We start from the raw sequence: 18,963 nt of genomic DNA, 5'->3' as shown, positions 1-18,963 counted from the left end.
TATTTCAACCTTCATTCTTATGAATAATGTTAGGAATAAAGCGAAGCCTTGCACTGTTGCACATGTCAATCAAATGGCACACTACTGTTGAGTAATTGCTAATTTTAGCGATACAGTTTCTGTTGACATTGTCATTGACAAGTGAAATATTTAAAATTAATAATATAATAAACTCATGTTATATCCAGTAGCTCATATATCTGTGTTCAAAAGTGTTTGTTGGTGTCAAACTACGTTTTCTCTATTGTAAAATTCTCACCAGCGCAACATAGCACTGACCTTGTTTAAACATAGCATTGACTTCGCCTCAAGATATTGTTGACACGATACAAACTCACTAGTAAATTCGGTGTGGAGCACAGTCACCTAAAAAAAGCAGTAATACATTAGTCTTACTTACACTTCAGTCAATATAAACAAGCGTTAAAGAAAACAAGTGCTATCAAAATAGCTGAAAGATTATAGATAAGCAAATGATACACATGCAGTTTGAAATAAAATCTGTATGTAAACCAAGGGCAAGCTAAATCGCCACAGACATACACAAACAGCAAGAATAACAAAATAATGTGGAAAATCAAGCAACATTGCACATAACTAAATATTACTACATGGTGAAGTAATCAGACATGAAAATGATGCATGTGAAAACTAGGGATCCAAGGATAGTGCAAAGTTTCTATGCCCTGTAATACCTAAGAAACAAGATGTTTGTCCTAACATAAACATTTTCATTTATTACCATTAAAAATATAATGAACTAGGGTAAATATTAATTAAAAGAAAATTACTCAAAGTACACAAGTTGTGTTAGTTGCGGATATTGTCACTAATAAATTATAATCTTAGTTGCTCATGTAAACCAGGCATGATTTTTGCAGTTGAGTCTCTTTTCTTCTTTAAACAACTTTGACTACATTCACTACATTTATATGATGGCAACAATTTATCGGTCATTTCTTAAGCATAGCCAAAATAGTTGCATTGTAAGTAATGTAAATAAACCACGGTGCATATCATGTCTATGATGTGGATACTTTGACCCATAAATCGGTACAAAACAATATACTTATAATCAATACTGTATACTGCCAAAATGATTAGTGAAATATTTACGCACAAAATGTCCGTTTTGTATATTATCATTCATTTACCGCATACAGAATATTAGGTATCGACTTGCTATTGACATAATATATATTCATGTAAGAGAACTAGCAATACATAAACAACACAGCATTGTTTCTTCCTAACCTCTTAGTGTAATTCATAACATAATTTAATAAATTGCGTAGATTCTCAAAGAATTGCTCGACTTGTACGCTCGGAATGTTTTGAAGTAATGCTCGTTGCTCCTTGTCTCTTTACATCGTGAATATTGTTCAAGGCTTGATAACACATGCGCAGTTGCGACATATAAGAAAAAAACAGGTGTTCCTGGGGACAAATCTGGGAAAACCTCTTTAAAACAAAACGCAAACCAATGCTTCAAAGCAATGGTCAAAATTCCTCAATATTTTAGTAAATGTGAAGCGAAACGGATAGTGCATTAATAAATAAAGTAAGTTAAACTGATTTAAAAACTTTAAACTTATTGATAATGTACAAAAAGTTACTATAAGCATAAATCAACCTACACCCCCCCCCCCAGGGAAAGTTTACACTCATTTGAATTTCCGCCATTCATTACAACAATGAACCGACATAAAACCGAAAACATACAACCGGCAGTAAAATACCAAAATAAACAATAAAAATAAAACTGCAAAATCTGAATGTATTAAAAATAATATGAGTAAATTAAAATATATTTAAGAATTGATGGAGAGTGCTTTGTGCATGCCTGCACCACCTATCTTAGAACCCCCTTTCTATATACTGCTGAAACTGCACTACATCCATCTGTGGTTAAAGACAGTGATGATGAAATTGTAAGGTTGTTCGGCAAAGATCGAGTGAAGTGCCTAAGTAATTAAGTAATTATTAAGAAATAGGATAATGTTAATATACTTTGTTAAGTTTAAATTACTACAGTTCACTAAAAGTTTAAAAATGCTCAACAATGTTCTCATTTTTTGCTCGTTCTCACCGGCAAACGTAACATAATATTGTGCATCAGCCTGACAATTATATTCATGATAAAGCTACTGTATAAGGTGTTACATCACAGCATATGCTGCATGCAGCTATATTTCAACTCTTGCTTTGTATTTTATCATCACAATCTCACTGATTCTTATTTTGCGAGAAACACTAAAAATAATGAAGTGCTACACACAGTAGAGTTGCAGCTTTTAGGAGGCTACACAAAATTAACTGAAGGAATAAAGATGCCGGACAGACAGATATCAAGAAGGTTGCAAAACAATGTAAGGCTCACTGCAAGTCAATTTAAACTGGGTGGATTGAAGACTGGACTGCCTTTAGGCAGACAAAAACATATTATTTTGTCGTTTTTGTCTTTGGGCAGATAAAAACACATTAAATTGTCCAAACAACTTTGCACAACAAGGGAACAAGAAGTTGGAGCAAGATTTAAAAAAAGTCTATTTTAAGACATTTTTAACATTTCCCTCAAAGACATAGAGGACATTACCACTAAATGCTTAAAGGTGGACACAAGTTCCAAAAAAGTAAACTCATTCCTTGTTAATTTCAACTTGCATGTAATGTATATGTTTACAGAAGAGAAAAAAAAATGATGGAAGTTTCCATTTCAGTGAATAAAATATAAATAAACATTCATTTCCTTTGTTGAAAAGACGTTTTGTTGTCACCTATACCATAAACATTAATTTAAAACGCCCTGTAACCATATAAGAAAAAGAGTATGTTTTCTATTGTCATATGAACACGGTTGTTCATTCATTCATCGTTTGACTAAGTCTTTAAGAATAAATATGATTTTTTTTCCAATAAAAAGGGATAAATTTGAAAACATTCACCATCATCAAAGAAGACCTCTTTGGTCCTTGACCCTTTTTGGTCGAATTCAGGGTAGTTTTCAGTCTCTTCCATGTCTTTCGTAGAAGAGATTTAGTAAATGCCTGGGTTGTTAGGGCAAGTAAATCGCTGGATAGGTGATCTTTTCTTTGAGGAGTATAAAACTGCATTTAGCATTAGGGGACTGTTCAATGCTTCCTGTTGAGGTGCCAGGTTCTCTTAACTGTCCCTTAACTGGTTTGACTTGTTCTAGCACATATGTAGGCAATGATTTAGCCAATAGTGAGGGCAAGGTTTTTCCATTGCCTCTGTCACTATCTTCTCAATATCTCAATGCAATGCTGGAGCTGGCTCACCGCCCTCCAGATGGATAGGGTCAGTTGGGTCCTTGGATAAGGTCAGGTGTTCAGTGCCTTATACCTGCCATCCACCCCTAGTAGAGTAGTAAATGATACTTAACAAACTAGGCACCTGTGACAAGTACGTATACCATGTGCAATATTCTTGTTTATAAATACTGTGTCAAGAATCCCCCCCCAAAAAGAGGGAGGTATTATCATAGACACCTTAACATTATGTGTATATAAATCATGCTTAAATGGATGATATGTGCATTTCGTGCCCAGTACACATGTTTTATCAATATTATCAATGTGTCACTTATTTCATGCCTAATGTACATTTCTGTAGGAAGGAAAACCTAGAATGGATAATAATTTACTTATTTTATTTTATTAAACGTGTTTATCCGAAGACATTTTGAAAGTTTACGCTTGAAAGAACACGAAAACTCCACAAGGCTGTGAAGAGTTATCAATCTTCGTGAAGCATGAGGATAAAAAAATGATAAAAATAATCAAGGAATAGACTGTTATTTTTATATGCGTGGTATCCAGACCTCTTGTGGCTCGAGATCTGCATCAGTATTGTGAATATCAGTCAGAGAGGAAGTGAAGGAGAATAGGAATTACACCCAAGTATTGTGACAGAACAAATTCTATGTCATGGACTGTGGACTTTCAATGGTCATTGTACTTGATGATCGGCTAAGACAAAATGTTTGCATATGTATTTAAATGAAAAACGTCAGAATTTAACTGTCATTTTGCAAACTATTTTTTTAAAAAAAGGTTTTGTCAACACAATATGAAATGCAGATCAAATAAAATTCTATAAACACTGGGAAAGATTAAAATATGATCAGAACTAGAAGTTAAGCAGTGAAAGTTAATGGCTGGATTATGTAACATTTGTGACGAGGTTGGTACTAAAAACTGGAACAATCTTGACTGATCTGACTCAGTCTTTAAGCAAAGAAGTTTCAGGAATCTCAATGTTAAACGACACCTCAGCAAAAAATGTAGACGATCTTGAAGAAGAGTTTAGAAGAACCAATGTTGTAACTATAGAAGGGTCATCTTCTCTCTGATTTTACTGCAAAACTTCAAACTCACACCACCTGTGCATTCCACTGTATCACATGGTTGCTAAACGAAAGAGCTTGCTGCGGGAATCACAATCAACTGTGCAACGACTGCACTGAAAGATTCACCCTATTCAATGATATTCAAGCAACTGTTTATGCCAGCTCTCTATCTACAGCAGGCAAACATTATTATCAGGAACAACTAAGCAAAATGCAGGAACAGCTTGACTTGTATATAGCCCACTTGGTTCGTGGAAAGTATCAGAGGATGCAATTTATGGATGAAGTGGATGGGTTAGGACCTGGCAAGGCAGTCGTGTGCGATTATATGATGAAACTGCTTCTTCATAAATTCCATCAGCCTCAACGGGACTGGTTCGGAAAGAAAGGGGTATCAGTTCACGGTAGCATGTTCTTCTTTCGATCTCAGGACTCAAAGGACATCCAGGTGGAAATACATGTCTTCTCTAATGTTCACTTGCACCCAAAATTGGTTTTTCACAGCGAGTGCATTTGAGTCAACCTTTACAAACTTTTCTTCCAGAATTCCGCGGTGTCTTTGATCTTTCGGCTACATTACTTGAAGTATTGCATGTGTTTGAGAAACGTGGGCTCATATTAAATAACTCAAATTATAAAATATAAATATGGATGAACCACCAAGAAGAATGCTTTCTGCACGACAATGTTTTATTCATTTCGAAGGTAAATCTAGGGAATTCTTCTCATTCAAGTTAACACAGTTGATAAAACCTGAATGAGTTCAAAACGAGGGTTAGTTTGGATGAAAAACATACTCAAATCCTGACCAATGTTGGACATCGCGAGTGTTAGAAGCATTGTCTATATTTCGTACATCATAGAATATTTTGTACAATACGGGTATATAAAAGTTTCCATTAGAGAAATATAACAAGATTATGTACTATAACTTCCAATATAGTAATTAATAAGATTTTCCAAGTATTTAAATTGCTTATTTCTTCATGGACTTGGTGTTAGTTTTGATCAAGGACAAGCCAAGGTTTTATTATACTGTATATAAAAATATGTATTTATAAAAGACGTGTAAAGGAAATAAATATGCTCATATTGGTTTAGTTCGCTGTGTTGTAATTTCCATTTTAATTACACATTTGACATAGGTCTGAGTCGTTATTCCTCATGAGAAATCTAACAGTCTTTGCCTGCCCCACAATCCACATATCGTAGTTTTAGCCCTTATCAGGAAAACACTGTGAAAGTCTGGTGAATTGTGTCAGTTAACACCTCATAATTTGCTAAAATAAACGAGTATTGTCAAAAGTGGGTCAATTTGGACAGCAATTCTCGACTACTTTCAAACCATAATAGTTAATCACTGACGTATATTTTATAGGTTACTAGAAAACGAAAAATAGATATGCTTGTTTTGGCAGAAATGTTCAACGGAGGACTTTTGAGGGAGGCTGCAGAAAAGAAAAAAGACAAGTGGATTTAGCACATATTAGAGGTAAAGATTGTGTTGCTATAGAGGTACGCTACCACAGGCATTGTCATTTTGATTACTGCAGATTCCTGACCCGAAAATCCGCAACTAGTAAGCCAACTGATGAACTATACCAATCAAGCTACATCGCCTTCTGTTCGAAAATAATTGACAAAAGGCTTATTGAAGAAAAACAAATAATGCGAATGAGGGTGTTACACAAGATTTTTGTGGAACGAGTTATGAAATTTGAAAAGCTTGATGCATCCAATTACCGTCCTACTCGACTGAAGGCTAGACTACAAAGAGACTATCCACAACTTGTCTTTCATCGTCCTGCAACCAGGAATCAAAGTGAACTGGTTTTTGTTGAAGAGTTATCTGTAGGTGAAGTAGCAGAGACCTGTGAAACAGTAGATACTAAGGAATTTGAGAGCGATAGCAATGATGAAATGATTGCTGAAGCTTCAATGAATAAAAAGAAAGTAATGTTGAAAGAATTCTACGATGTTGCTTTGGCTTTCCAGACAAGAAATTTCAGAATAGCCTTACAGCTGAACCATTCTCACAAATTGTTGATAAATACGAGGGTTTTGTCGTGCAGGAAAGTGAAAGCAACCCAACGTTTGCATTGTAGAGTACAGCCCCTATTACTTCAATTTGTAAAGGTGAGAATATTAATCGGCCAAGTTCTTTCACTGTATAAGAACTGCCTTCAATTTTGGAAATTTGAGGTTAAAATATATTTAATCATGAGGCATGCAACAACTGGGTTTTTTGGGAAATCAGTTGTATCGACTTCCATAGAGCTACACGAGAAGGAAATTGGGAACTTCGTCTCTCGACTATGTGTTTAATGCTAACATTGTACTTTGGATGTGATCTAGTGAATTTTATATAATAACGTAAAGAATTCAAGCAATTTCATTGGTCGAGAGCCATGATCTATAAGAGGACAGACGCACGGAATGACGTCACAGCAATTTTCTTGTTTTTAAATTGCAAACAAATGGCGGAATTATTTGAATATTTACCAGAATTTATCCCTGACTGGGCAAATGAAGACCTTGAAGAAGACTTAGTTGAGGCAGTTGACGTTTTTGAGCAACAAGAAAAGAAAAAAACCCGGTTTGCTAATGTCGAAACAAATGACCTTTTGCTAATTCTCGAGCAATCTCAGTCGTCCGCTACGAAGAGAAACACGAAATGGGTTGTAAATGTGTTTGCAGGTAGGTTTTTCTTACACAAGAAGCTCGTTAATTTAAATGAAAAAGTATCTTAACAACAGAACATATTTTTATGTTTCATATAGACTGGTGTCGCGAAAGAAATATCACCAAAACACTACTTGAAATGACAACTCCCGAGCTTGATAGAAACTTGTCCAGGTTTTACGTTGAGGCAAGAACGAAAGACGGCAAAGAATACAGTCGTTCAGCACTGCTCGGTTTTCGAAATGCCATTGAACGTTTCATAAATAACAACGGGAAATCAATAAAAATATCAAAAAATTACGAGTTTCAACAAAGCAACAAACTTCTCGATGCGAAACTAAAAATTAATCGTCGTGCAGGAAAAGAAAATGTCAAACACAAGGCAATAATTGTCCAACCAGACATGCAGAAAATTAAAACAAGTACATACCTAGCCATGGACAATCCAAATGGTCTACTCCGAAGAACTTGGTTTTTTGTAACGCTTTACTGGTGCAGAAGAGGATGTGAAGGACAAAGAACTCTTCGCTCCGACAGCTTTAAATTTTGTCAAGACGAAAATGGTCGTAAATATGCTGTGATGACCCACGACGAAGCGACGAAAAATCATCCTGGAGGAGAAAATAGCAAGCCCTCTCACGAAAAAGAAACCCGAATGTACAGTACTGAAACTCCAGATGATGCGTTTGCCAGTTTAAAGTTATACGTCTCAAAGCTAAATCATAAATGCAAAGCATTTTTTCAACATCCCAGAGCAAATTTCGCCTTCGATGACGCCGTATGGTACGAAAACAAACCCATTGGTGTTAACAAACTTGGGGACATGATGAAAAGCACTTCCATTGGAGCTGAACTATCCCAAGTCTACACCAACCATTCCGTTAGAGCATCGGCGATAACATTGCTTTCCAACGCGAACGTGCCAGACCGCCATATCATGTTTGTTTCGGGACATAGCAACGAACAAAGCATCGCTCATTATAGCTCACGACCTACCGTATCGCAGCTAGAGAATGTTTCCGACACATTGTCAAACGCCCTTCAAAACCAGCCATCGATAAATAAAGATCGATGGATTACTAGCGCTAGCAATTTGGCTAGTTTCATCTCATCCAAGTCCAACACATCAACAGTAAACGTTGCCGCTTCAAATATGTCAAGCTTTCCAACAGGCTTCTTTAGTTCGTGCAATATTGGCACTGTTCAAGTGATGTTCAACCAACAAGGACACCCAGAACAAAACATTTGATTTTGATGTTTCGATTACACAGTTAAAACTGTTAAATGATGTTGTTGTAATATAAAATTTGTATTTATAACTCGATTTGTATTTCGCCTTCGAATAATAAAATTTTAAGGAATTTGATCAGTCATCGCTTGTTTATTCTGTCAGCCAATCACATTTTAGCACGTGACTTAAGTCAGCCAATAGCATTTCCTTAATCCTATAGATCATGTACGTGTGATATTTGGAAATTTTGACTTTTTCAATTTTCCAAGTGTTGGGGCAAACAAAAATAAACTGTTTACCGGTTTAATTTTGGATTTTTTCAGTTTTATTATATAAAACAAATAGATTACAATGAACCGTTGTCTGTTCAGTTATAGATACACGGTATGACGTCATATGTGATAAGAACAAAAAAAGTGGCCACGAGCCGCCGGCTATGGAACGCCATATTGGCTTGAAATGACAAGATTACCAGATACACATCCAGGTAACACGCGCATCCGTATGGTTTTTTTGCCTTATATTCCAATCAAAATTAGGCTGGTGTACACAAGATTGGTGTGTCATGCTATTTCATTAATTCTTCCTCGTAGTCGAAGTAAATATCAACCTGGAAATTGGTTTCCAATGACGAAACAGCTCTTGATACACTTGATCGCCTAGGAAATGATTTTGCAGTAGATGAACACATCCAGAAAAACCTTGAGTCATCGACATGTATGCTATATGGGGCTAAGGAGACCAAATCTGTCAACGAAGCAAGGTATAATCTATTCAGAATGGGCAAATTCTCTGATGAATCCTTGCCTTCAAACGAGAACTGTCTCTTACAGCAAATGCAGGGGGCAAATTACCAGGCAGCAGTATGGAAAAGGGCAACAACTCAGATTATTGATGCATCTTCACCTACTGTTCATGGATGGAAAATTGATGAAGAAGGAAATATTGATGTGGTGTGGATGACGAAGAAATGTGCCCCAGATGTGCTACTCAAAGATTCCAACTGTAAATGAATGTAAGGCAGGGTGTTAGGCCGTGCGCTGAACGCGATTATCGTTCAAGTTCGTTGTCCACCCTCGGGCACTACGTAAAAATTTGAGTGTTTATAGATTTTTACCTGGTAATAACATTTCTAGTTGTTGGCACTTTCAAAAGGTTGCAAATAGTAGGGAAATTTCGATTCAAAATTGACTTTGTTTATTGTCGGTTCCCTTTGATGTCGAAGGCCGCCATCTTGAATTCCCCAGGATACTTAGTGTAATATTACTATAATAATAGATTTTGCTAACTTTAACTTTCAAAGGAAAATGCTTTTAAATGAAATAAAAAAAACCTCTTTCATAATAAAATAATTCATAGATCATTATATTTCCCCCAAAATACTGACTTAACTTAATAATAAAACGCCTACAAATTGTTTTTTACTCCCCCACACCTAAATCTCCGCTATCCCATATTGTCATTGAGGAGTACTTTATATTTCTTCATCGGTGTCTGAACCGATATCTTCCATATCATCGTCAACGTCTTCAATATTTTCATTCATGTTGTTACAACCTTCGCAGGCACAAACATCGGTACAGTACAATGTTGCCTTCTTGCAAGAGCAACGTTGAGTCAAACAGCCAGTTTTGCAGCCACACCTCACACATTCTAAAAGTGAATCTGGAGCAGGGGGTATGCTAATCCAGAGGATTTCTAGCTCTCCATTTATAACTTTCCAACCATGTGCATGCGGGGAAGGCATTACCAACTGCTGATCGAGACATCGGCGCCATATTGCAGCTTGATAATTGGCCCGGCGGATATGCAAAAGTAAACTGTCGCAGGTTGGGGGTAGCATATTGTCTGAACACTTTCCTGCCTTGAAGAGTGTAAAACGGCACTTGTTAACATCACACGAAAATTTGTCACCATACATGAGGCAAACGAACTTGTTGAGTAAGGCAATGAGTTCATCTGATATGCTAAAATTTCTTCCAATAGACCCAAACGCCGGAATTAAACTGTGGTTACGTTGAAGGACATCCCATGCAGTCTTTTTGCCCTTTCCAAAAAACGAGCTAGTGCTATCGCAACCTTGAAAATAAAATAAACGTTAGTTCTGAAAAAACTAACTATATTTTAATACTGGCCGCATACAATGCAACAACAAATAAAAATCAGATGTCTCACGCCCTAAGCCAAATCAATTTTCAGTCTTATGGATTTGGACAATCCGGAACAACCCGGCACTGATTACCTGAAAAAGCATGAAAACCCGGTAAGGCTTGACGAAGTTCTTCGTCCAGTGTGTCCGCAATTTTCTGTATAGGTATTAACTTGAAATTGTTGCCTGTTCCTGTCATGAAGATGATGTCTTTGTTAATTTCCCGTTGCACTGCAATGCACAAAACGAACACGTCCGTGTCAGGGGTTTTGATGATTATTTTTCCATCCGTATCCACTGTAGCGTTCTTAGCATGTAAAAGCATCCGAGTGTCGGCTTCCTCGTGATTACTTTCAAGTTCCATCTCTTCAGTACGTACCACGCAATGCTCGCCAGATTCACCCCTTGTAAATCGAAAGCATATGTTTCGAGATGTGACATACATCATGTCAAGGTTTCCAAAGGCGGACAAAGCGTAGGAGCACCAATGTTCGCACATGAATGCAATTAGAGACTCCTTGTTTTCTCCAACACTAAGGAATTTCTTCCACTGTTTTGGAACATGTTGAGTTTTGCTGTGAACATGAACTTTCTGCACACCATAATTCGCAGCTCTCCTATTTCTTTCTGGATTCTTAATGCTTACGTCGGGGTAACAATCGGTGACAAAATCGACCCTCGTCGCTTTCCAATAGAGTGCTGCTTTCAGTAAAGTGGAAAAAATCAGATCGCATAACTCGCCGAAAGTTGTCCACTTTCCTTTGATGGCCTGGAGCGTCGCCATCCCATCCACGATCAGGGTGTTATCACCATATAATCCCAGGTCAGAATAATCGTCATTCTCACTATCACTGTTACATCTATCTTCTATGGAGAAAAGCATGAACATGCATTATTAGAAAGTGTATTATTTAAAAAAAGTGGCGGTATTAAAAGACGGCAACCTTCAATAACCTCGAGCGTCTAAGCAGAATGATGTAACGATAAACGATTTTAAAAATAACGAGTAGTGCATGTGACATATATCATGATCTTCATTGTTATGGCCAATTTAAACCTAATATCAACCTACCAAATAGAATATTGAGCAACTTTGACTTCGCTGTTTTCACCAAGGTTCCTGATGTTGTGGCCAATGAAAGTGGATAGATACCAAGGCTAAAGATAAAACCTGTTCCATGTCTATGTCGCGATTCTTTGCGATCAGCAACAGACGGGCGAATAAATCTCTGTTCATCTTAAGGTTGATTTCTTTTCCCTTGCTGTCTTTGATAGAACGCTTGGTTGATGTAAAAGTTTTCACTTTATTCTTTTTCAGCGGCACAAAAATATCCGGATTTTCGCTAAGAAGATTGTCACGAGTAAACTGTATAAATTGTTCCTCTCCAAATTTCTCAGACCTCAAAAGATTGTCAGCAATATCATCATCTAGGAGGAATCCACTAGTTAGGCACATCAAACTTTCTTGGTCGACTGTAAACGGATTAATCATATTCGATAGGGTGGTTATCACAGCACGAACAGCATTTTCATTTCGCTGGCAAACTGAAATATCCAGATCTTTTCGACTTCTATAATACATATTAAACAAATGTATATATAACACGCTTACATACCAAATATAACGTAGAGAGCGTATGCTGTTTGGTTGTAAAATTTCCCTATGTTACCTTGCTTTGACGTTCGCACAACCCATATCCTTGCAATTATTAGTTATCGCTGCTCTCTCAGACTGGGCAAGTAACCATCGATGAACAGCTGAACGATTTAAGGTGAATCCAACGAGGCCACCTTTTGTTTTGGAGTCCCGGTTTATTGTCTGTTCAATTGTCTGGTCACAAGCCACAGCAGAAAACCCGTAGTTGCTTTGACGTTGAGCAGCGAAACTTCTGCGTAATTCTGTGGCAATATCTTTAAAAGAAAGAAACAATATATATATATATATATATATATATATATATATATATATATATATATATATATAATCCGATATAAGATATTTATACCAACCTGGATGTGTGTGATCAATAGCATTCATTTCCAACCAGTATGCAGAACTATACCGAGCATAATTGATTCGATCGCAAATGAAGAACCATGGAAGCATGGATCTGAACATTTTTAAATGTAGATTCCAGTTCACCTCCCTTGTGGCCCGGATGAACATCAGTAGGATGTCTAAAAAATATATTCCATTGTATATATAGTACAGTAGTAACACTATCGTCTATCAATCTTCTGTGTTTTATTTTATGAGTCACGACAAAGAATTACATACCTGTCATTCTGAGGTACATGCTCCAGTACGCAAATGTTCTCGAATTAGCGGAAGATTATGCTTGCCCAAAGCGGACAAAATTACCATGTCAAAAATTTGAAGTTCAGTCATTCAAATCGATGTCGAACTTACAAAAATCGATGTCGAAATTACAAAAACTGCAAAATCGAAGTCGAATCGCAATTAACTAGTCAAAATAAATTATCATATTTCGACTTGAAAAAATTGCCATGCATAAATTTGCATAATTATTATAATCTATTTTTTGGCGCGCTTATTGTATATAGTTGGCAAAATGGCGGAACAAACACAAACGTCAGGCAATCTCCAGCACCTAGTACGAACAATAGTCGCAGATTTGATGTCCCAGGAGCAGAACCCGCCTTTGGAAACTGTTTCTTCAAACACGGGCAACAGATTCGAGAGCATTGATCAAGAATTAAACAGCAGGTTACGTATACCCTGGGGGATTCCGCGTGAAAATATGCCGTCGACTTCGAGTAATTTAAATAACGCACAGTCCGCAGACTTCGTACCCAATGAAGAAAGACGTATTGCTATGAACTTTAATTCGCGGCAAAATTGCTCCATTAATCAGCCGCAGAGAAAACGTCAAGTTGTTAGACAAACTGCCACACAGTCAAGGAAGCGTATGCGAACCCAATCAAACGACAAGAACTCCAAATACTTGAAAAATGTGTTCCTCCTGCCTAGTCCCACATGGTCAACCGTGCCGAGGAGAGAAAAAAAAATGTTTCTTCAGACGCAAAACCTCGTTGTAGACGCGTTTCTTATCGACAAAGGATGGAATTATGAAGAACTCAAAGCAGAGTTTTCTCAGTTATTCTCGAACGTTTTGCAGGGTGAACACGAATTAATAGGGTACGTATGTTTTTAATATGTCAATTTGAATATTAATTTTTGACTCATTGTCAGTTGATCTTGTCAGCCGCATATAAATGATAAAATGTTGTTTTTAAGTCATTTCATACTTATTTTAACTCACTTATTTTTATTAAAAATATTCGAAACCCCCCCCAAACAAATCAAAATCTCGACTCTGTGAACTGTAATAAACATATAAACATTATTATACATAAACCCTTTCAACTGTTACCCTGTACCCACATGTGATTATTTACCTTCCTACAGATTTGAATTTGTAAAAGCTGCAGGTACATGCATTGTTCCAATCAACCTTCCAAATGGTCAGCAGTTGGATGGTAAAACATTGAAGCATATTACTGGTGCGGGGCCTGTTTACTTGCGAACATTGGAGGAGTTATTAATTGATAGTGAACAGGTAAGTTATGTTGCAATTATAACTCTACATTAATAAAATTTATAGTTCCAACTTTAAAAGCATAGAGTGCTGTTGGTGTTGAATGCTTTTAAAAAATTCTACAGCATATGGTTACAATATGTGGTTACCATCACAAGTGTCAAGATTATGTGTGATACCTCACTTCTTTAGAGTAATTAACATCATATCACATTATTTGCAATGTGCATTTTTTAAATTTGTTCTTATAGGAAGATTTTGATGATGATAAAAAATCTCCTGTGATAAGTAAATGGTTTGTACCAGATGTTAAAAAAGACAATGATGATGATACTCATGATAGTGATGATATTGAAATTCTTAACTCTTCAATGTGCATGCCAGCTGTATCTTCACCAGCATTTTTTCATGTCAGAACCACTGACATGAAAAAACATCCCATTGAACAGTTCATTTTTGCATGTAGTTTTACGATAATTGATCAACATGGCGGGCGGTCACGTTTTATCGTGCTCCGCGATACTTATTGCTGTATGCTGCTTATTTTATTGGATTGGCGCTTGGAACTGGCAAAATATAACTCAAAGTTATTCTGCTGATTATCGTGGTGATCAGAGACAGCAGAATGTTTTGTTTGCTGATGTATTGTGTGTACGGCGATGTATCTTCAGAAGTAAAAGCAACACGAATGGTATATTGGCTGTTGACTCGCATGGAATGGAATCAACGAACGAGCTTTATAAGCACATTGATAAGTACTTTGAAGGTCGCATATATTCACTGTATATACAATGTCCATTAACCACCGCCGTATATTTTTCAACAAATATTACATGTTCATCATGTAAAATTAAGCGATCAAAGAGACCACTTCCCTACTACAATAATTCAACTGCCACGCACAGGTTGCTCTTAATAATTGCCGGCGTTGAACAGAACCCCGGTCCAAACGTAAATAACAAACCGAAGGGAACTCAACGGAAAGCTCCCCAATGCTCTGTTTGTGAAAAACCCGTCGCAAAGAATCACAAACGTTTTGTCTGTGAAGTATGCCATGATTTCACTCATGCTCGCTGTTCAAACATTACTATCAATTCAAAACTGTTTAGCAGTTCCGCTCCAACGACTTGGACTTGTCAAAAATGTCTATTTACGGTATTACCCTTTTGGAACGCAAACATATCTGAAACTTCAGTCCTTGACAGTGATTTGTCTGTTACGCAAGATGAACATTCATTAGTATTGCAAGCCAAATCTGATCAACTACGTATAATGCACTTAAACACACAAAGCATGATGTCTACATTTGATGAATTTATTCTCACAATCAATCAATTCCCCTTTGACATTATCACACTTAGCGAAACATGGTTAAAGGACAATCCGTATCTACTGGATTATGTTTCTATCCCAGGTTATGTAAATGTCTTCCGAAATAGAGATCGTATACGCGGCGGAGGTGTTGGTATATACCTTAGAGACCATATTAACTTTAAGCGGCGACAAGACATTGAGAAACTACAACCTGAAATGGAACATATCTGGCTTGAGATCCCTGGGCGCAATAAGAATAGTAAACTATTACTAGGAGTGGTGTATCGTTCGGAAAAAATCTTATCTAGGCAAATTTGGCTGGACGGTTTTAAAGTATATTATCCTATCTGGCAGCCCAATGGGATGGGTTACTTTTGATTACGGGAGACACGAATGTAGATTTGTTAAACTCTAGTTCACCATTGACTAAACAATATTTAGAAATCCTCGACATGCATAATCTTCAGCAGATGGTCACTAAGCCTACACGTATCACAGTTACATCGCGAACACTTATCGATCACTTTATCACGAATGATGCACATAAAATCACACATACTGATGTCATCCACTGTCCACTAGTTAGCGATCACAGCGCACCGTATGTATGTGTAAATGCACGAGTCACGCGATTTTTACCGCGATATAAATACCTTAGAGACGAGCGGAATTACACCGAAGCTGCATTTGTGGAAGACTTTAAAAATATACCCATGAGTATCGTGTATAGTGTTGATGACCCTGATGGAAAACTTGAACTTTTTAATACAATGTTTTCTAACTGCCTAGAGAGACATGTTCCAATGAAACGTGCTAAAATTACCCGCCCGCCCGCCCCATGGCTTAAGGACGAAAATATAAAGGACCTCAAGTGCAACGGAATAAACTCCACTTGAAACTCGTAATACCAACGACCCCACACTTAGGGCAACTTACCGTCAGCTGAGGAACATGGTTAAATCTAAAATTAAGAAAGCTAAAAGAAATTTTATGCAACGAGCTTTATCTAAGCGAAACTCAAAGGCAGTATGGCAAGTCATCCATCGCGTCTTGAAGCCAAACCCAAAACCAATAAGACAAGATCCAGATAGTCTCAATGCATACTTTAGTAACATTGCCGAACGTACCGTCAATACTACTAGCAAAACCATTGAGGAGCTACATGCAATCATAAACTCGTTTCAAGTGTGTGGGAATAACTTATGTACTTTACGTCCAGTTACTTATCACGAAGTCTTTTGTGAAATTAAATCTCTTCGATCTGACTGCTCAACCGGACATGATCAAATCCCTGCAAAATTTATCAAATTAGTTGCAGAAGAAATTACATCTCCCCTGACCCATATTATTAACTGCTGCATTGAAAAAGAATACTTCCCCTTGGCGTGGAAGCTAGCCCGTATCTCGCCAATCCCTAAAAACAACAATCCTACAACAAACAGCGACCTGCGTGGAATCTCTATTCTACCCGTTTTATCCAAAATTTACGAAAAACTGGTATTAAGACAAATGGTCGAATTTATCGACTCGCAACATCTATTACCCTCACACATATCTGGCTTTCGTAAAGGACACTCGACCACGACAGCACTAATCAGCATTAGAGACGATATTATTAAAGCGATGAACAGAGGAGAAGTTACGATCATGGTCTTTGCCGATTTTAGTAAAGCATTCGATACCGTTCATTTTGATATTATATTAAAGAAATTACACTCGATGGGTTTTTCTGCGCAATTTCTTCGGTGGACGATGAGCTACCTAACAGAAAGACAACAGTATGTCCAAATTGATGACAAGAAATCAGGGAAACTAAACACAAATTTCGGTGTTCCACAAGGGTCGATCCTCGGACCGGTGTTATTCAACTTGTATGTCGCTGATCTCGCAGATCAGCTGGGAACAATGTGTACTTGCCATCAGTATGCTGACGATACTACGATCTATAATTATGTAAAGCCAAAAGACCTTCAACTGGGTGTAAAACAAATGAATAACTCTTTCACGAATCTAGCAAATTGGTCCGATCAATCTAAACTTGCATTAAATTATGATAAGACTAAAGCGATGTTGATAACGACCCCCCAAATGGCAAATTACCACTCGTTACGAACACCAGGTATAATGAGTATTCACTTGGACAACAACAGCAGCTGCAATAATAACAGCAACAACAGTAAACCCTTGGAGGTAATGGAAAGCTATAAGCTATTGGGAGTGCATTTGAGCAATAACCTACGATGGGACAAACATGTTAACGAAACAGTCACCTCGTGCTTTGCTTCCTTGGCAATCTTGCGTAAATTTCGCAATATGGCGCCTTTCGATTTGCGGAAACGGTTAGCTGAAAGCCTTATTTTATCTAAACTTGATTACTGTGACTTGGTATTCTACCCTCTTCCCGCTAAACAATTAAAGCGTCTCCAGCGAGTTCAATCTTCCGCCGCATGCTTTGTCACAGGAAAGTTTTCAAAAGAAGATGCTGTTTTGAAATTGGGCTGGCTCCCGATGCTTGAAAGACGAGACTGGCATCTGCTAAAAGCTGCGTTCAAGGCCTTGAACGATGACCAATGGCCGGAATATGCGAAATTAAAACTATATAAGCCAAGGAAACCTGGTCTCTGTTCCTCTTCGAAAGATTTTCTAGAAACACCTCTCGATAGGGACATATTCCAATATTCCGCAGCTAAATGTTTTAACAAACTACCGCCAGCCCTGAGGGCTGAGAAAAACTTTAGAACTTTCTGTGCTGAAACAAAAACGCTCCTTCTTGATCAGGCAAGAGATCGAGTAGGATAACGCTAACGGTTTTAACCTGTACTCCAGCATGAGAATGTTCCGGACAATTATATGTTCTTTCTAATTAACTATAACAACTAATTGTAGTATAGATATTTTACTTTGTATTAATCAATTATAGTATAGGCATATTGTAGATGAAGAGCCATGTAAATGGAAGGCTACAATAAATTCGTTATTATTATTATTATTATTATTATTATTATGGTTGTTGATGTACATTGATCAATGTACAGAAGGTAAATATATTGTCATGCATTAAAGGTTTTATAATGCTTTGTTGTATTTATTACTAATGTATAAAATACAGTTACATATTTATTCTGTATTTAGAGGATAGCAAGGTTTCTCTTGGCCATTTGTGCATGTTTGCTACTGGGAAGCCACAAATTGGAGAGATTAAAGTGGAGTTCCATACTGACAAATCGAAGGTGATGCCAAAGGCTGCAACATGCCCAAGAGTATTAACCCTGCCAGTATGTCACCAAAAGTATGAACATTTTAAAAAGCAGATGGACAATGCCCTGTGGTTTGAATCTGAAGGGTTTCATTTAGTTTAGATATTTATTGAGGAAAAAATCTACAACCCAGCAGGGTGTTTTTAACAGCAGATTTGTTATTCCTCCACAATTGACATTATTTTTCATTCTGGAAATAGTTTTGGGTTTGACAAAGATAATGGACAAAGTTGTAGTTACAACAAACACTATGTCAGGGCTATCAATAAAACAATAGTTTGGGGTGTACATTATCCTGTTTCTTTCGAAGTTGAAAGATTTCTTTTGTTTTCACAATACACATATAGAACATGAATATATGACTTTATTTAAATGAATCAAAATGCAAAATTTAGGTACCT

General features: G+C 37.0%; 1 protein-coding gene across 1 annotated transcript; it reads left to right on the top strand.

Annotated features, from left to right (window-relative positions):
• Positions 1-6,846: 6,846 nt before the first annotated feature.
• On the top strand, positions 6,847-8,300 carry LOC114537172. Its single transcript, XM_028558292.1, has 2 exons — positions 6,847-7,066; positions 7,150-8,300. The coding sequence occupies exons 1-2, from the start codon at positions 6,847-6,849 to the stop codon at positions 8,298-8,300; spliced, it is 1,371 nt and encodes a 456-aa protein (XP_028414093.1).
• Positions 8,301-18,963: the final 10,663 nt, after the last annotated feature.

This window comes from Dendronephthya gigantea, unplaced genomic scaffold, assembly GCF_004324835.1.
Source record: "Dendronephthya gigantea isolate DGI-Jeju-01 unplaced genomic scaffold, DenGig_1.0 000152F, whole genome shotgun sequence".
Taxonomy (NCBI): Eukaryota; Metazoa; Cnidaria; class Anthozoa; order Malacalcyonacea; family Nephtheidae; genus Dendronephthya; species Dendronephthya gigantea.
This window is presented reverse-complemented; position numbering and strand designations above follow the sequence as displayed.